The 19,935-nt window shown below is 40.7% G+C and overlaps 1 protein-coding gene across 1 annotated transcript; it reads right to left on the bottom strand.

The window, feature by feature from the left end:
- Positions 1 to 3,883: 3,883 nt before the first annotated feature.
- On the bottom strand, positions 3,884 to 7,079 carry CCNO (cyclin O). The gene is made up of 3 exons (XM_027863371.1): positions 6,633 to 7,079; positions 5,943 to 6,128; positions 3,884 to 4,438 (listed from the first exon to the last, which is right to left on the bottom strand). The coding sequence occupies exons 1-3, from the start codon at positions 7,077 to 7,079 to the stop codon at positions 3,884 to 3,886; spliced, it is 1,188 nt and encodes a 395-aa protein (XP_027719172.1).
- Positions 7,080 to 19,935: the final 12,856 nt, after the last annotated feature.

Raw genomic sequence — 19,935 nt, 5'->3', positions numbered from 1 at the left:
AGGTGAAGATGGAGAAAAGAATTTGGGCTGAGCCTGGGGTGCACTGAGCCTAGCAATAATGGGTACTAGAATAGCATGGCCAATGCAGATGAAAAATTTACAATTACTCAAAACCTCATTTTAGTGCTGTATCACACTGGCGTTGATTCTGTTATTTAAAGTAGTAATTTTATAATAATAAAATTTCATATTTTATAAAATAAAATTTATAATTATAAAATTGAGTTTATTTTTTGCTTCTGCCCATCCATCGGAAAATATGCAAAGAAATAGTGAATTGGTCAAAATATAGGCAGAAAGAAGGATGAGGAGTTGGATGGAAGAAACAAAGCACTGAATGAATCCCAAGATGGATAAATAGCCTGCACAGCACACAGAATGTGTTAGATAAAATTTCACTATCATTACTGGTGCAGAGTGGTTGCAAGCAGGTCCTTTGGTTGCATGGTTGTTCCCATTTACTGTTTGGAAAGCATCTGCTCCCATTCTTCCCTCTTGGTGGGTTGTTTTAGGGGAGAGAGGAGGCAGCCTGAAGAGTCCTTTACTAGGATGAAGACTCTAGGAGAGAGAGATCCCTGAAGAGGTGAGACACTACCTGTAACACCTCAGCAAGTCACTTCTCTTTGGAAGTCAAGTTCACCCCAAGTACAATGAGTGGGCTGGACTAGAGGGCCCCTTCTGAGGAGGGACAGGAAAGGACTAAACACCCACTAGATCCTATAATTACAGATTTAGAGCTGGAAGGGAACTTAGAGGCCACAGAGTCTAACCCCCTTGTTTTATAGATAGGGAGAGAGAGGTTAAGTGATTTGTCCATGATCATACACCTGGCATCAAAGGTAGGATTTATGACTTCTATGACACCAACACCTTTCCCAGAAAAGCTCCTGGTTTCTGAGAAGAATCATAGGACCATAGATTTAGAACTGGAAGGGACCTTTAAAGCCATCAAGTGAAACCACCTCCCATTTTACAGATGAGAAAAGTGAGGCACAAAGAGAAACCAAGTTTTCTATGTCTATGCTTTAACTTTAGAGACAGAGTGAGTGAGGACAGACTTTGAAAGCAGTGGTTTTCTTTGAGTGTGCATATCTCCCAGCAACAGAACCATGTGGGAGCACTTTTTGAATGGCAAACTTTTTGAAAATTGTCAGGGTTAAGAGCAGCCCACTACCAGAAACTATCGTGTTTCTTGATTCTTTTCCTATGTATAAAATGGCCTAATACAACTTAGAATGCAAACTTCTCACTGTTTCTGACTCCTGTGTAAAAGAGATCAAGTATGTATTTGCAAATCTTAAAGTGCTATGTTAAACTGTTGTATGTTATGCCTATTGCTTAGTGGGCTCTCAATAAATATTTTGTCCTATATTTACTACAGAAGAGTACATTTTTATTTATGATTTATTTTTGTTATCAAAAGATATGGATATAGAGTGGTAGCACTGAGCTTGGTGTGGGAAAGACCTGAGTTTAAATCCTGTCTATAGCACTTACTACTTTTCTGACTTCAGCATTAAGGCAACTTCCTAGGACTTTTCCTTTAAGAATGTCATAGACTTGCTGGCCCAGCTTATGAATTCACAGGTCATTTCTTATCATCCTCATCACCATTTACATAGTGCCTATTACATGCCAAGCACTGTGCTAACTGCTTTACAAATATTATCTCATTTGATTTCCACAACAAACCTGGGAAGTAGGAGCTATTAATATGTGTGTGTATTGTGTGAGTGCATATAGAATTTATTGCCTTCAATCAAGCAGTCTTATTCATTGGACAAGTTCATGATTTGTAGCATACCATAAAGGTTTTATTTTCCTTACAATGTCACTTCTAAGAACAATTTAACTTCTTTTTTGCACCTAGTTTTTTCCACCTATAAAGAAAGTAGTTTGTAAATCTCAAAGTTCTGAAGAATGTAATTGTGTAGATGAGAATTTGATTTTCAAACTCCACTAGAAATATTAGGTATTATTCTACAAACATATATTTAAGTTCTAAAATCCACCAATGTCTAGGCATGAGGGAAGAGAATGTTAGCAGCCAGGGTCAGAGGAAAATGGCTCAAACACTTCGAAGAAATTTACTGGGGTGGGGTGGGGTGGGGGGCGGGGCAGCTGCAAGAGTAGAGACCTTTCTGTAAAGTCTAGTTTCCCAAGAACTTTCCTGTGGGGTATCCCTCTTCAAAACCGGGCAATGCAACAACAGGGTTTCCATTTACTTCCACACCTATTCTTTGCACATCTTCTCAGAAGTGGCTTGGGCCTTGGCTGCTTGTCCACTCACCAGCTGGATCTGTTGCAATGGAAAGAGTAATGGATTTGGAGTCAAAGGAACTGGGATCGAACACTAACTTCACTTATATCACCTGTGTGAACTGCTCTGGGGCTCAGTTTCCCCCTACTTAAAGTAAGAGGGGTGAACTAGACTAGGGCTGGACTCTAAGGCCTCTTTCAAGCTAAATCTTTGCTCCCATTTTTAGCAGGGGCCAGAGAACCCGGGCTTCACAACTCTCAGGGTAGCCTGGGAAACGTGGCACTTGCTGGGCTCCCCAGAATTTTCTCTCCATTAACACCACCCATCCTGATGCTCTCCTGACTCTTCATCCCTTAGGCTTCTCCCCTGGACCCCAGGACTTCGTTATTTCCTCTTCAAAGGCCCCAGTGCCTCTGACTCTTTACACAAGTTTAAGAAGCTGCAGATCAGACACAAACGAGTGGTTTTTAAATCCTATTAGAGCAAAGCTGTCCTTCTGCCCTCACAGCTGCTTGTCTCCTCTCCTTCTGGGAAAGAAAAGGTGATGGGGAGAAGTGAGGTTCAAAGGAATGTTTGCAGATGGCCCTCACCCGGACCCCACCCCCGACCCCATCCTAGTGTAGGAAACAAGGTACAAAAGGTAGATATTTGTTTTCAAAGATTCAGTCTCAGGGAGACTTTAGAACAAACAAAAACCTGGACATAAAACCCAGGGAAGACATTTTTAAACAGTGGGGTTGCTTTGAGTGGGGAGGGGAGTTTTTTTTTTTAGTGTGGTGAGGGGAGTGACTAGGAAATTCCCCAACGCCTAGCTTAGGAGCAGGAGAGATTTGACAGGCTCTCCCACCTCACGACCAATACATTTTTTAGTCACTGCCTGTGTGTCTAGTTTGTGTTTGGGGCTTTTCCTCTTTTCTTTTTGGACCCTAGAGCCACTTTCTCCAGGCGCGGGCACCCTTCTCTTCCAGGTATCCTTTAAGTGCTGTCTTTCCTCATCTGAATGTAAACTCCTCTCACCTGTACTAGCATCCCCAACAAGTGTTTATGAGCTCTATATGTGTCTACAAACAGTCCTTTCACAGCCAATTCATATCGCTCCCCTCTGAGTTTCCTACAACGAAAATTCTTCTCTGGGAGGAATAAGACCGGCGGACCTAAACGGTTCTCCCCCAAAATGATTCATTTCGTTCCCATCCCTTCCCCCTTCGCCCCACCCCCACCCCTACGCCCCAGTCACTGCGGACGCAAATCCCCAGGAAATATCACGCAGACAAACCTCAACCGCCGACAACCGGTTGGCCAGGGATTTGACATTTATTGGGTTGGGGGACTATTTGTTTTCCTAGTGACTCTTAATTGTCCACTAGGTTAAATAAATAAACAGGGTGATACGATTGTCTTACATCAGTCTGCCAGTGCAAGTGAACATGTGCAGGATGGCAAGGGTCTGTTGTTTGTAAGCTAGGCTGGCCCTGCTTCATTAGTCGCCCAAATATGAGGCCACAGGAACCAAATCACCCAGAACCCCGACGTCGGAGTCTCCTACCACCCTTAAGCCAATACTGCTCTTTTTTCTGAGGTACAAAGAGAAAGAAATACAGTCATATTGGTGATGCATTACGTTTAGCACTCGCTACCGCTCGCTTTGCTGGAGGAGGGGGAAGAGCCGGACCCTTCGGGTGGACTCTCTAGCTTTAACTCCGTCTTGGAAGATTTGCATTTGTCCGAGAGGGGCGGGGGCAAGATATGCGGTAAAGCGTCTCCATTCAAAGACACCAATAGCTGCAGCTTCCCCAGGCAGTCCTGCAACTCCACTTCCGGGTAATTGCTTATATGCAGGTCCAGAGGTTTTCGATTTTTGAGCATGCGGTCTGCCAGCCCCAGACAGCAGATGGCCAGGAGGGAAGGGGTGTACCTGGTGAAGGCGTAATCGGCCAGGCTCAGCTGCGCCACCCCCTTGGCCAAAGCATGGGCATCGGCAGCATCGCTGAGGTCTGCCTCCCTGGAAGCCACCCGAAAGTGGGTGAAGTGCTCCAGAAAGAAGGCAATTGTGGGCGCATCGAGACTGAAGTGCAGTTTGTGTAGCACGACACACTCCAGGTTGCAGAGCTGCTGGCGAGTGAAGGCGCCGCCGCAAAGAGACAGGAGCTGCTTCACCCGGGGAGGGTGCACCTCTACCTGTATAAAACACGAACAACACACTGGGTGAGGAGGGGCGGGGGTAGCAAGGGAGGCGTTCTAACTTCAAGGATCTGCAGTTCTGCAGGGTAAAGGGGTGTACTGCAGTCCTTCTATTGCAAACACTCCTTATTCAGGAGCAGTGGTGAAAAGCACATATCCCACACCCCCTCTCTCCCTTTGGCCAATCAAGTAATGAACCTCTCAGACTTGGTTAAGTTTGTTCTGGGGTGACAGTTATACCAAAGCCTTTCTAGCTTGGTGCTGTTGTTCAGTCATTGCAGACTCTTCATTGGTGGTTTTCTTGGCATAGATACTGGAGTAGTTTGTCTTCTCCCGCTCTTTTGACGGAGGAGGAAACTGAGGCGAACAGGGTTAAATGACTTGCTCAGGGTCACAGAGCTAGGAAGTGTCTGAGGTCGAATTTGAACTCAGGTCGGTCCTGACTCTAGGCCCCGGCACTCTTTCCACTGCGCCACCTAGCTGCCCTTCCAGCTTGGTAGGGCCATAGATGAAGAATTGTAAGGGATCTAACAGGTCACCTAATCTTATCAACCAATCCACTAACACTCAGTAAATTCCAGCTAAGTGCTGGCAATGTATTGGGGCGTTCTATTAAAGGCTAACTAGATTCGAATTAGTCTAAACCCCTCACCTAATCTGATTTTCGGCAGAGTAGGAAGCTAAGAACAGCTAGGTAAAGCCACAAGCTGGAGGTACCCCTGCGTGGATCTGGACCGGCCAGAGTTCAGCACCTGCACCAGCACTTCAGTGCCGTACAAGTCTCAGGAGCACTGTGAGGGGGAATATGGAAGAGAAACGGTCATACCTCCACATTTTTCCGGCTTCCCCTTCTACTCTTCGCCCCTTTCAAACTTAAGGCTCAAAGTAATGGACATTGCACTGGGCTCAAGAAGAGCACGGTTTGAGTACTGTCTCCTCACTTCTCACTAGCTCTGTGTGTGTGACTTTGAAGAAGTCACTTGCCCTTTTCTTTGCCTCAGTTTCCTCATCTCTAAAATGACCTCACAGGATTGTCGAGAGGAATGTATCGTAAACCCTGAAGTACTATATAAACTGGAGTTACTACTACGGAAGCTGCGGTCTTCCCTCACTTAAAGCACTGTTTCTCCAACTGGACAGTCCTATCCCTGTAACTAGATTGGACGATGCTCTCACAGCAGCTGAGTAGCCTGCAGAGAGACAAAAGGCTGATGCCCTGGCAGTGGTGGTGGTGTGGACCTAACGCTTTCCTTTTATTGGGAAGAGAGGGTAGGAAAGTTGCATGACTGAGGAATAAGAGGCTGCAAGATAAGGAGAAAACTTTTTTTTTAAAACCCATCGTTTTAAGGCAGCTGCTTAGTCTTGAACGGGGCCAGGATTCAGAAAAGTAATTCCCAATCTTACGGGCATTGGGACGTCAGAAATTCTGGCTTGGACAGAGGTGGGCCAGCAGAGGTCCGGAGCCTTCTCCAGGAGCTCAGCGGGGTGTGTAGGTAGGTACCTGCTTGCAAGCGATGAGCAGGGAGGTGACTCCCAGCAGCTGGAAGCAGTCGGCAGCCACCGGGGTGGTGGTGAGGAAGCGGTCCAAGATGTTCACCGCCAGGCACAGCGACTCGAAGGTGAAGCCGAATTGCCGGTGCACAGGGATCAACCAGCTGAGCAGTTTACAACGGGATTCTGCTGTCACCTATAAGGAAGCAGAACACGGAAATGCCTCAAAGAGCCAGGGGAACAGCTTGTGGGAGAAGGCAGGAGCTGCCTTCTCCTTCTGCAGGAAGGGACTAGGAAAAACCCGGTGAGTTTCCAGGGTCCAGTAATGCTGGCTAAATCACAATTCTAAATACGCGATGAGGAAGAAGGAAAAGAAACGGACGGAGAACGGAGATGCAGAACCTCCTCACTCCAATCTGTCTCCTCTGCTTGGGTAATACCTTCATTGCTGGGAGCGCAGACGAGAGGGGGACCCGGGTGGGGTGGTTTTCGGAAAAATGAGACGTGGGGTTGACTGGGGGCGGCGACGCAGCTGCCGGCTCGACGTGAAGAGAAGAGACTAAAAGAAGGGCAGAGACTGCTCAGGAAGAGGAGGGGAGGGGAGGAAAGAAGTAAGGAGCAGAGAAGAGGGGGGCTCGCAGGCCAGAGTGGGGAAGGAGAGCACCGTGGAGGCGCTGGGAGTGGGTGGAGGACGCCTCACTTGGGGCTGCTTCGCCAGGGACTCGCGCGGCTGGAATTGGCTCTCCAGCCCCTTGCGGAAGGCGTAGCAGCTCTGCCCGTAGTCTCGGAAGATCTGCAGGTCCAGCGGGCTGCTCAGAAGCCCCGGGTAGGCAGGCTGGCTGCAGCGCGGGTCCCGGCGGGCTGGGCTGTGGATGTCACTCGAGCCGGAGCCGCAGCTGGAGCCGGAGCTGGAGCTGGAACCAGAGGGAGATTCGAACAGATCGCACACGCCCGAGTCGCCCGAAAACGCACGCGGGAGGCGACGCGGGAGCGGGCGGAGCTGCAGGGGCTGCTGCCTCCGGTATCGCGGACTCTTGCGCTTCTTCACCGGGGCGCGAGAGTTTTCGATGCTGATTGGAGACTCACAGCGATTCACGGGGCTGTGGGGACCCGAGGGGCTCGGGAGGTTGAGCAGGATGGGGGTCATAGTTGCTCCTGCAGCGCACCGGCGATCGCTCGGGGCCTCAGCCGCAGAAAGGACCTCGCGCGAGGAGGCTCGGACTGCAGCGGGCGCAGACTAAGTACCTTCCCTGCCTCCTTCCCTCCGCCCGCCCCACCGCGCTGTCCCGCCCCTCTCAGCGGCTGAGCCCGGAGCGGGCGCCAGAGCCTCGTTTTCCCGGTTAAAGAACCGCTCCAGGGACTGAGCAGTTGGCGGAGGCGCAAACACCGCCACTGAGCCCCGGGAAGGCAGAGCTGCTAGGGGATGGGGGAGGGGAGCGCTTCAGCCTGCGCCTGAGCATCCTTGCGTTACCTCAGTAACCACAGGGCCCTAGGGTGTGGGTACCCAACACTGGAAGTTCTGGGCCAGAGCCTGGCCAGCAAGGAGAGGGCCAGAGTCTGGACACCCCTCAGTTTTGGGTGTGGAGCATAAGAACGGCCAGGTTGACTTCGGTTGTGCGGTGGGACCTGCACACACAGAAGGAAAAATACCTTTCCCTCTTTTCCTCCTCCTTGGCGCAACTGTTTACACAGGCGAACATCTTCTGAGTTAGCATCTTCTACATTAGAATTATTTTAGAATATCGTAATATTCCAATTGAGGCTCAGTTAGAAGCCACTTGTTTGGTTTTTTCACCATATTAGTGTTTAGTTTTGCTAAAGAAAACACCGTGATCTTACTAGTTTATATATATATATATATATATATATATATATATATATATATTTGGCTTTTTTTGGCTAGGCAATAGGGTTAAGTGACTTGCCCAGGGTCACACAGCTAGTAAGTGTTATGTGTCTGAGGTTGGATTTGAACTCAGGTCCTCCTGACTCCAAGACTGGAGCTCCATCCACTGCATCACCTAGTTGCCCCCTAGATATAATTTAATAAAGCTCTTCACATCCTGGCCCCTTTCTGTCCTGTATTCCTATATATTATTCCCCTCCATGAACTCTACAATCCAGTCATACTGGCCTAATTGTTGTTCCTCAGCCAAGATGCTTCATCTCCTGTCTCTATACTTTTGCACTGATCATTCCCTCCCTCTGAGGCCCTGCCAGTAATGCTTGCCCTCCTCATTTTGCCTCTTAGATTTCTGGCTTCCTTCAAGTCTCAGCTCCAGAGGAAACACTCCCATCAATTAATCTTCATATTACATGGACTGAAAGACCTTCACCTTTTCAGTTGCCAGGAAGACCCGAGTTCAAGTTCTGGCTCAGACCCAGACTAGCTGGGTGACTTTGGAGCAAGTCACAACCCCTCTGTGTGCTAGACAACTCTCCTAAGATCATAAGTAGCAGAGAACACCGGTAGAGGGAGTCCACTTGGGAGTCCCCAGTACCATTGAAATCACAGGCCTAGTCCCTTCCAGCTGTGTCATCTATAAATCTGATATGTAAACAACTCACAATGAATAAACATAATGAATGAATAAGCTTTATTCAAATCACGGATAAAAATGTAAAAACAGCGCAAGACCAAGCACAGATCCCCAAAGTACTGCACTGGAGACCTGCCATATTGACATTGAATAAAAACTCTTTGGATCAGACCAGCTAACAGTTAGGAATCCAACTGATTGGACTATTTATTATCTAATCCATATCTTGCCATTTTCTCCACATGAACTGTATGAAAGTTTATCCAAATCTCTGTTAAAATATAGGTAAACTGTATCCACAGTATTCCCTTCAATTGTTCAGTCAAGACTCTTCAAGACCCCTTTTGGGGTTTTCTTGACAAAAAATACTGGAGTGGTTTGCTGTTTCCTCCTCCAGCTCATTTCACAGATGAGAAAACTGAGGCAAAGAGGGTTAAGTGACTTGCTCACAGGCAAACTGAGTTAAGTGACAACAGCTAGGAAGCATTTCAGGCCAGATTTGAACTCAGGGAAGTGAGTCTTCCTGATTCCAGGCCCAGTGCACTATCCACTGTGCCATATTGTTGCCCATTCCCCTCATTTACTAGATTGGTAATCTGGTCAGAAAAGAAAATGAGGTTCATCTGGCACCATCTGTTCTTGATTAAGCCACATTGGTTCTTTGTAATCTCTGATTCTCTTTCTAGATATTTGCCAACTATTTCTTTAATGATCCTTCCCAGGAATGAAAGTCAAGCTCACTTGCCTATATTTTTAGACTCTGCTTTCTTCTCTTAAAAAAAAAATTCAGGACAACTGACCTTCTCAGATCCCATGGTACCTCTTTCATCTTTCATTAATCTTTTAAATGTCCTAACAATGATTCAGCAAACCTGTTTGCAGGTCCTTTCACTATCTCAAAATGTAGCTCATTTGGACCAACTAACTTGAATTCATCAAGGGCAGCAGCATGCTCTCTTACTATCTCCTTATGTATCCTCAGCATCGATTCCGTGTTAGTCATTTTTGTTCATTAAATTCAAGTTCCTTTGAGGGCAGAGATGGTCTTTTGCCTCTTTTTGTATCTCCAGTGTTTAGCAGTGTGCTTAACACATAGTAGGTACTTAATAAATGTAGGTTGAGGGGCAGCTAGGTGGCGCAGTGGATAACCCTGGCCCTCGATTCAGGAGGACCTGAGTTCAAATCTGCCCTCAGACATTTGCCACGTACTAACTGTGTGACCCTGGGCAAGTCACTTAACCCCACTGCCTAACCAAAAATAAATAAATAATGAATGTAGGTTGATTGAGTGATTCTGTCATTTTCCAGTGTAAAGCTCATTCCTGTGCAAAGAAAGCAGAAACAAATAAAAACTGAGCAGCTTTGTCTTTTCTGTGCTTTTAGTTACTGATGTCCAATCATAGCCCTTCTTGGATCATTCTTTCTCTCCCAATATAGCTTTTTTAAATCCCAAGCATCCCTTTTTGTTGTCCTTTGCTTGACAGTCTCAGCTCAGAGATTGAATAATAATAGTTAACATTTGTATGTCAATTACTATGTACTGGATGCTTTATAATTATTTCATTTGAACCTCATAACAAACCCTTGGAGGTGGATGCTTTATTATCCCCATTTTACAGATAAGGAAACTAAAGTTAAATGACTTGCCCAGGGTCACCCAGCTAGTACAAGTGTCTGGGGCTGGATTTGTACTCAGATCTTCCTGACTCCAGGCCCAGCACTTACTCCACTGCACCACCTAAATTCAACACTCCTGACTCTATTTGTATAGTACCATGCTACACTCATATTCATTTTTGCTACCTGGCCTTTCTCCCACTTTTTGTACATTTCTTTTAAAAATCTAATATAGTTTCTCTGCTTGATAAATTGTCAAAGGATATGAACAGACAGTTTTCAAAGGAAGAAATTCAAACTATCCGTATCCATATTTTAAAAGCCCCAAACTTATAAAAATTGGAGAAATGCAAATTGAAGCAACTCTAAGGTTTCTAAGTCATATTGGCAAAGTTGACCCCCCCAAAATGACAAATATTGGCAGGGCTTCTGGAAAACAGATATGCTAGTGCATTGTTGGTGAAGCTATGAATTTGACCAGTCATTCTGGAAAACATTTTGCAAATGTGCTCCCAAAAGTTATTACACTGTACATACCTTTTGACATAGTAATACCAGGTTTATACCCTAAAGAAATCAGATAAGAGGAAAAAGGTCCATATGTACAAAAATATTAATAGGGGCTCTCTTTCTAGTAGCAAAGGACTGGAAACTAAGAGGGTATCCATCAATTGGGAAATGGCTGAACAAATTATGATATATGGATATAATGAAATACTATGGTGCCATAACAAGATGATTTCAGAAAAATATTAGAAGACTTATATAAACTGATGCAGAGTAAAGTGAGCAGAACCAAGAGGACAATTTGTACAATAACAACATTGAAAAGAAAAATTACTTTGAAAGACTAAAGAACTTTGACAAAGAGGTGATGAACTCAATATACAGAATGAGACTTTTTTTGTACATGGCAAATGTGTGATTTTATTTTGTTTAACTATGCCTATTTGTTACAAAGATTTTTTTTCTTTTTTCCTCCCAATGTTGGGGTTAGAAGGAGAGAGAGGGGAAAATGCTTGTCAGTTGAAAAGTAAGATAAAAATTTATTACCATCCCCTAGATATATAGTCTTCCTATCCTACCCTAAGTTTAAAGCCCTTTTAATTAGATATGCAAAACAACCAACAAATACATTTTTACCAGTCTTTGTTTGAGTCCTCCATCTCTGACCAGGAATCTGCCAACCTTATACTATAAGTCATGATCCAGAAATCTAATTCTTTGTTCAGATATCTTCTTCTTAACCAGAAGTTCATTTACTAAATTAATCCCCACCCCCAATTAAGCCTATATGTGGTGGTGTTTTAAAAACTCATTTATACTTGAACTCATGGGATCACAGAGTTAGAGGATAGCTGGAAGGGATCTAAGACATCATTTTATTCACCTTACCACTCCTCTGTTTTACAAATGAAGAAACTGAGACACAGAGAGGTTAAGTGGCATACCCTTAGTCATACATATGAGATGTCAGAACCAGGACTAGAACTTGGGTCATCTGACTCCAAATCCAACATGCTTTCTACTGCAACCTATTTTCTTTTCTTTCTTTTCTCTTTTCTTCTTCTTTTTTTTTTTTTTTTTTTTTGGTTAGGCAATGGGTTAAGTGACTTACCCAGGGTCACACAGGTAGTAAGTGTTACGTGTCTGAGGCCAGATCTGAACTCAGGACATCCTGACTAGAGGGCTGATACTCTATCCACTTCGCCAGCTAGCTGACCTTGCAACTCATTTTCTTTTATCCTGAAGGGAATGAAAACTCCATGATCCAGTTCCTCTGTAGAGTATATATGTTGTACAAAAGTGCTTAACAAATGACATGTTCAGCACTGTTAGGAACCTACTCACAACATCTGTAGTGTTTTCACCAGTCTTTCCAATATTGAATGAATGAAAATCCAGTGCCACAACAAGGCTATAGCCGATAACTATGACTATTAGCACAGCTAACATATATAGACTGAATGTTATAGTTTCCAAATATTTTTTTAAGTTAAATGAATTACAAGAAGAAATAGATGGTAAAAGTATAATAATGGGAGACCTCAATATATCTCTATCAGCCCTAGATAAATCTAATTAAAAAATAAACAAGAAAGAAGTTAAGGGCCTAAATAAAATTTTAGAAAAATTAGACATGATACACCACTGGAAATTTTTGAATGAAAACAGAAATAATTATGCTTATTTCTTAGCTATACATGGCACCTTTTCAAGTATTGATCATGTCTTAGGACATAAAAACCTTGTAAATGGAAAAAAGTAGAACTATTATAAACATTTCTTACTGACAATGCAATAGAATTCTATTAAATAAAAGATATAATGAGATTTAAAAAAAACTTTGCAAGCACTATGTAAATGCAAAAATAAAGAGCCACTGAAAAAGTTTTAAAAATTAACTAAATACTAAATGGTAGGTCGAAGAAAAAAATCAAAGAAATGACATATAAGTTCATTAAAGATATTGATAACAATGAGACTAAATTCCAAAGTTTTGGGGATGCAGCCAAAGCAGCACTTAGTGTGAAATCTATATCTCTAAATACTTTTAATTACAAAAAGAGAAAAAAACAGATTAATGATTAGGAATGCAACTAAAAATAATAGAAAGCTAACAGTTTAAAAAGCTTCAATTAAACACCAAAATAAAAATCTTGAAAGTTAAAAAAAGAGAATAATAAAATTGGAAACAAAAATTAATTAATAAACAAGGCTAGGAGCTATTAAAAAATAAACCATTAATTAATTAATTTGATTAAAGAGAAGCAAAAGGAAAACCAATTTACCAATATCAAAAATGAAAAATGAAAATTCACAACAAATGATGAATAAAAGTATTATTAGAAACTATTTTGCCCTACTATGTGCAAATAAAACCAACCAAAATGAAATTAAATAAATAAATATTTACAAAAACATAAAATACCCAAATTAGCAGAACAAGAAATAGAGAATTTAAACAACCTAATTTCAGAGAAAGAAATTGAACATGCAGTAAAAGAACTTCCAAAGAAAAAAAACACAGGACCAAATGGATTCAAAAGTGAATTGTATCAGATATTCAGAGAACAGCTAATTCTATGATAACATAAACTGTTTGCAAAAATAGCAAATAAAAAAAAAAAGGTGGTGGTGGAAGGGAGGAGATTGTACCAAATTCTTTCTGTGGCTGCAGATATGGTCTTGTTACATAAACTAGTGAGGGTCAAAACAGAAAAAGAAAACAGACAAATTTCCTAAGGAGCATTGATGCACATTTTTTAAATCAAATATTAGCAAAAAGATTTTAAAATGTTACAAATATTAAATGCTATGACCAGGTTGGATTTATAAAAAGAATGCAAAGTTAACTTAATATTAGTAAAACTACACACTTAATGAACCATATTGATAAAAATTTTAAACAAAAATCATATGATTATATCAATAGATGCAGAAAAAGCTTTTGGCAAAATGTGACATTCATTTCTATTTTTAAAAAAACCCACTAGAAAACAAAGGAATAAAGAGACCTCTCTCCAACATGAAAAATAGCATATATCTAAAACCAAGAATTACCATATGTTATAGAAATGAACTAAAATCCTTTCCAATTGACTCTAGAATGAAACCAGGATGTCCATTGTCATCACTTCTATTTGACCTGGCACTAGAAATTCTGGCTATCACAATAAAACAAGAAAAAGAAATTGAGGAAATAAGCATAGGTAAAGAAGAAATGAAATTATCATTTTTTGTAAATTATATGATGGTGTGATTGAACCCCAATGATGTGTCCTGATGTGGGAGAAAACCATCCCTCAATTTTTTAGTAGTTGAACAACTACTGAAATATCAATGTCCTGTGTGTGTCTTGGTAGAATGACTCTCAGGTAGTTTATGCATTCCATAGTTATTTTGAATTTGATTTCTAGCATTTCTTCCTGATTTTTGTTAGTTCTATATAGAAAGGCTGGTGATTTTTCCTAATTAAACACTGGAAATTGCTGTTTTTCTACAACTTTTTGCGATTAGTGTTTAAAAAATAATCACCTAGCATTTAAAGGATCTACGACCTTTTCCACTTAAAAAATAGGCTTAAACAGAACTAAAAACAATGTTTTGAAATGGAAAAAGAAAGTGATTTCTCCTTACACTAGCAGCTCCACTCTCAACATTTAAATGTTTCCTCTTAAACAAAGTGCCCCAAGGTCTTTTTCCCAGCATTAGAACAATTGTCCAAATTACTTTCATTTCTTCTGCTCAGAAAGGATTTTAAAATTAACTTCTATTTCCAATCTTTCTGAGCCTAGGGCCCAACATACCCTTACAGGCACTAGGTAAACTTAACCTGTGTTTTGAAAAAAAAACAAAACAAAACAAAAAACACAACGTAATTAAGCCAGTGCTCTCATAATGAAAGCTGCTTAAAACTGCTTAGCCCAAGCTTATTTTCAAATGTGATTTATTTAGATCAAACCATTGATTACAAAACAACATGGCAAAAAAAGAAAAGAAAAAAAGGAAAACAAAACAAAACAAAATGGCAATGGAAGAAAGGTTGCTGCTTCAGCTGGAGGAAAAGGGGGGAGGGTTGGTGTCTTTATTTTCCCCCTTCCTGCTTCAAGATTCCATTTGAAATGGGGCAGTCCATTATTCCATTTGAAATGGGGCAGTCCATTAGTTGTCGCCCTATTTCAGCAAAGAGAGAATTCAGTTACTGCCTAAATGTGGGAAACCTTATAAGCATTCCAGATGATCTTCGCTCTGCGTTTTTGTGTCACTAAAAATTAAAATATTTACTTAAGACTTTATTTTCTATTAATGTATTTAAAGTGCTTGAAATTAGACAAATTTTGCTAGTGCTGAACAAAGGGTTGGAATTTTCTGATTGTTGGGTATTTTTTTTTTAACCCAGAAATTTTACATGTGTTTATAAATATCCTCTGGCACCCACACCTGTAGAGAAAGTGATCTCTTTGTTACATTACTTCTGGCATCATTTCATCATTCCAATGACCAGTTCACAGGTTCAAGACACAACCTCAAGGTCCCTGCTTCCCATCTCCCTACCCAGTATGTATCTTTTCTAACCCACATTCATCCATGCTTCCATGGGACTCTCCATGATGTTTCTGTGGAACTATGAGGATGGAACAGCATCAGCCTTCCCTTTAGTTTGTGCCTCAGAGCTTACCAGCTGTATCATGTATCATGATGGCTGGATGGTTGGAAGGATGGATAGATTTATAGATTTGTATTAACAAGGGGGCGCTCCTCTGTAGTTCACTAAATATTATGGGTTAAACCTACTAGACTTCCTTCCATCATGGCTGCTCTTTGGGGTGGCCAACATTGGCTCTTACCAAAGCCACTGCACGTGAGGAATCACAGAATCAGAGAATCTCTGGGTTGTAAGAAACCTTAGAGTCAGTCCATGGAGTACAACCTACAGATGAAAAGAAGTTACCTCTATCAAATCCAGCTAGTACTCATCCAGCTTTTCTTTGAAATTCCTCAGTGAATGAAGACCTCTACAGACCATTCTATTTTTATATCACTCTAAATGTTGGCAAGTTCTACTCCCCCTGACCCAAAATGACATCAAGTTTCAATTTGCCTCTTTTCAACCTCTACCCATCCTATTTCTGACCTTTTGGGCCAAGCAGAGTGTGTCTAAACCTTTCATGTAACATCTCATAGAATCCTTGATGACAGGTATTACGTTTCCCCAAGTCTTCTCTTATCCAGGCTAAATATACCTGGTTCCTTCAATCAGTCCTCTTATGGAGTGGTCTTGAAGTTCTTGACTACTCTGGTTGTGATCCCCTGGGTCCTCTAGTTTATCACATCCTCTCTGGAACATGGTACTCAGAAAGGAACTCAGTTCTTCAGCTCTGCTCTGAACAGATGCGGCCTGACATAGCAGGGTAGCACCAACTTAGTCCTTGGTGCTATGGCTGTTTTAATATAGCCTAGAATTTCTTTGACTCTTAGAAGCAGCTAAGTGACACAATCGATAGAACACTGGCCCTGGAGTCTGGAAGACCTGAATTCAAATCCTGCTTTAGACACTTATTAGGTATATGACCCTGGGAAAGTCACTTAACCTTAGTTTTCTCAAATGAAAAAAAAATTGGGGATAATAATAGCACCTACCTTCCAGGGTTGTTATAAGGGTGAAATGAGATAATATTTGTTAAAGTGCTTAGCACAGTGCCAGGCACATAGTAGCTGCTATATAAATGCCTATTCACTTCTCTTTGACTCATAGTAAGCTTGAAGTCTATTGAACTCCCAAATCCTCTCCCCAAAGAAAATTGCCTTCTATCTTGTTCTTGTTCAGTCATTTTTCAGTTGTGTCTAACTCTTGTGACCCCATTTGGGGTTTTCTTGGCCAAGATCCTGGAGTGATTTGCCATTTCCTTCTCCAGTTCATTTTACAGATGAGGAACTGAAGCAAACAGGATTAAGTGACTTACCCAGGAAAATACAACTGAGTCCAGATTTAGACTTAGGAAGATGAGTCTTTCTGACTCCAGGCATGGCACTCTAACCCCTGCACCATCTAGCTTGTACTTGTGAAATAAAATTTTAAACCTGATAGTAAGGTTTATCTCTACTAAATGTCACTTTATTAATTTTGGCCTATTATTCTATCCTGTTGAGATCTTTTGGAATCTTGACTCAGTCAGTGTGCAGGTATAAGGTAGTCATAGCAGTGACAAAACTTCAGGGATTTTTCTTTGGCAATGCGTTTTTGGTGTCAGAGCTCCATCCCCCACTCCAGACCCAATCTTTCCATTATAATCATGGCTGCTGATTGAGGGACAAAGAGAATGCTTGTTTGGAAGGTCTCCTTCTACACTCTCCACCCCTAGTCTATAAAAAGAGTCAAGATCAGATAAAATAGTCTGAGACTGATGAAAAGAGATTGAACATGGAAGCATAATTTTGCCATTGACTTCAAACTCAAAGCTATATAGTAATATAAGCAACTTGTCTTAGGTTAGTTTAGCTTACAGTAGACATAATTGGATCCTTAATCTATTGGTTCACTTTTGTATAGTGGTTGAGGAATGATATACAGTATTTCTGTGTATTCAAAGCACTTACTCCCTGTTCTATTGACAAATGTGTCAAAATGTGCCTAGTACCTTTGAGTAATAGAAAGTAGACCTCGTACTTCAATTAGGTTTGACATAATATGGTAACCAGTCCTCAAGGCCAAATCCTTTTTTAGAGAATCAGTACCTAGGCAGATAAGATCTCATTATGGGTTAGGATCTTCACTAAAGCCCTGCTCTGATGGCTCACTGAATGAATGAATGAAAAAAATTTAGTAAGCACTTACTACACAGCAAGTGCTAGATTAATTGCTGGGGATACAAATACAAAAGCAAGCATAGTCCCTCTTCTCCAGGGTATTTATTATGTTATCTTTTATATCTAGGTTATGTACCTCCTTAGAGCTAAGATTTGAACTCAGAAAGATATCTTTCTTAAAGAGCTTATATTCTCTGTGGGGAAACAACACAAATGTGGGAGTGATAGCCAAAAAAGGGCAATTTGGTCCAGAAAGTTACAGGTTTGGTAAGTGGGACCATAAGGTAAGTAGTTCAACACACAGCATTCAAGAACAATGCAGTATTGAGTTGAAGATGGAGTGACATATCTTCAGCCACATATCACAAAGAGTAGTACTAGTCTAGACTTATATCTATTCACCACTACTTAAATGGTGGTAGTCTATGGATACAATACTTTGGAGTCCAGAATAAACTTCAGTTTCCCTGCTCTCTCTCAAGAGAAGTATAAAAGAAGCTTACTAAATTTACTTAGCTTCGTTATACCAAAAGCTAGTTACACAAAAGATCATAACAAATAGCTACTACACTTCTTTGTTAAAGTTAACAATAAACAGAAAATAAGGGAGTTAAACAGATTAGACTAAACCAAAGAATCTAGACTAGACCAAGAATCTATGACTTGCTATTTGGTTTCTTTTTTTAACATTATTTTTTTATTTTTAGTTCCAAATTCTCTTCATCCCTTCACCCCCTCCTCCACCCATTGAGAAGGCAAGCAATATGATACCCATTATACATAAGAAGTCATGCAAAATATATTTCCATATTAGCCTGTTGAAAAAAAAAACAAGAAACATAGAGAGAGTTTTAAAAATATGCTTCAATCTATACTCAGAGTTTATGAGTTCTCTCTCTGGAGGTGGATAGCATTTTTCATGAGGAATCTTTTGGAACTGTCATGGATCATTATATTGATCAGAATAGTCAAGTCATTCACAGTTGATCATTATACAATATTGCTTTTACTGTGTACAATGTTCTCCTGGTTCTGTTCATTTCACTTTGCATCAGTTCATGTAAATCTTTCCAGGTTTTTCTGAAACTATCCCCTTCATCATTTCTTATAGTACAATAGTATTTCATCACAATAATATGCTACAACTTGTTCAGCCATTCCCCATTTGATAGACATCACCTCAATTTCCAATCCTTTGCCACAAACAGAATACCCATAAATATTTTTTGTACATACAATACATATGGCAAAGACTCAGTATTTGACAAAAATTGCTAGAAAAATTGGACAATAGCATAGAAGAAATAGGTTTTAGGCCAACACTTCACACCTCATACCTAGATGGGCTCTAAGTAGGTACATAACCTAAATATAAAGCATTATATAATAAATATTCTAGAAAAATATGGAAAAAATTACCTAGCAGATCTATAGATAGGAGAAAAGTTCATAACCAAACAAGAGATCTAGAGGACTGTAGAAGACAAAATGGATAATTTTAATTACATAAAATTGAAATGCTTTTGCACAAACAAACCTAATAAAGCTAAGATCAAAAGGGAAACAATTAACTGTGAGGGGGGAGGAGAGAAATCTTTGCAGACCATTTCTCTGATAAATGTCTCAATTCCAAGATAGAAAGTGATTCAAATGTGTATAAGCATACACACATACACACACATACATACCTATATGCCATTTCCCAATTAATATATGGGCTAGGGAAATGAAAAGGCAGTTTTGAAGAACAGATACCCAGTCTACCTATAGCCAGGTGGAAAAAAAAATGCTGCAAATCATTACTAATTGAAGAAAAGTAAATTAAACCAATGCTGAGATTTTGCCTCACACCCATCAGAGGAGCAAAGATGACAAAAAAGGAAAATTATAAATGTTGAAGAGTCTATTGGAAAAACAAGGCTCATTGATGCACATTGGTGGACCTGTGAATGAGTGCAACCGTTCTGGAAAGCAGTTTGGAATTGCACACAACAAGTTACTGAACAATGTGAACTGTTTGACCCAGTTATATTACTGTTAGGATTATTCCCAAAAGAGATCAAAGAAAGAGGAAAAGTCCTCTATACAAAATACATAGATATATAAATATCTATCTATACATACATACAATGTATATATAACATTATTATATATATAAGATATGTCTATATTTAACTCTAGATCTAGATCTAAATAGATATAGATGTATATACCCCCAAAATATTTATAGCAGCTCTTTTTTTTGTAATTGAAAAAACTGGAAAGTAAATGAATACCCATCACTTGGGCAATGGCTGAACAAGCTGTGGTATGTGAAAGTGACATAGTATCATTATGCAGTAAGAAAGAGGAAATAGATGATTTCAATGAGTCACAGAAAGTCTTGTATGAAGTGATGCAGAGTAAAGTGAGCAGAATCAGAAGAACAATTTATGTTATAGCATCAATATTATAAAAAATAAACAATTTTGAAGACTTTTGTAAACTGACAAAGAGTGAAATGGGCAGAGAAAGAGAACAATGGACACAATAACA

The sequence above is a fragment of the Vombatus ursinus genome, unplaced genomic scaffold (genome assembly GCF_900497805.2).
Source record: "Vombatus ursinus unplaced genomic scaffold, bare-nosed wombat genome assembly UNPS02014772.1, whole genome shotgun sequence".
Taxonomy (NCBI): domain Eukaryota; kingdom Metazoa; phylum Chordata; class Mammalia; order Diprotodontia; family Vombatidae; genus Vombatus; species Vombatus ursinus.
This window is presented reverse-complemented; position numbering and strand designations above follow the sequence as displayed.

What these genes read in the sequence shown, in the direction of transcription:
- CCNO (XM_027863371.1), bottom strand. Translation starts at nt 7,079, where the DNA reads ATGACCCCCATCCTGCTCAACCTCCCGAGCCCCTCGGGTCCCCACAGC. An exon ending in CCCTGGCGAAGCAGCCCCAA is followed by an intron (nt 6,129 to 6,632) that starts GTGAGGCGTCCT and finishes GCTTCCTTATAG; the next exon opens with GTGACAGCAGAATCCCGTTG. An exon ending in TGCTCATCGCTTGCAAGCAG is followed by an intron (nt 4,439 to 5,942) that starts GTACCTACCTAC and finishes TGTTTTATACAG; the next exon opens with GTAGAGGTGCACCCTCCCCG.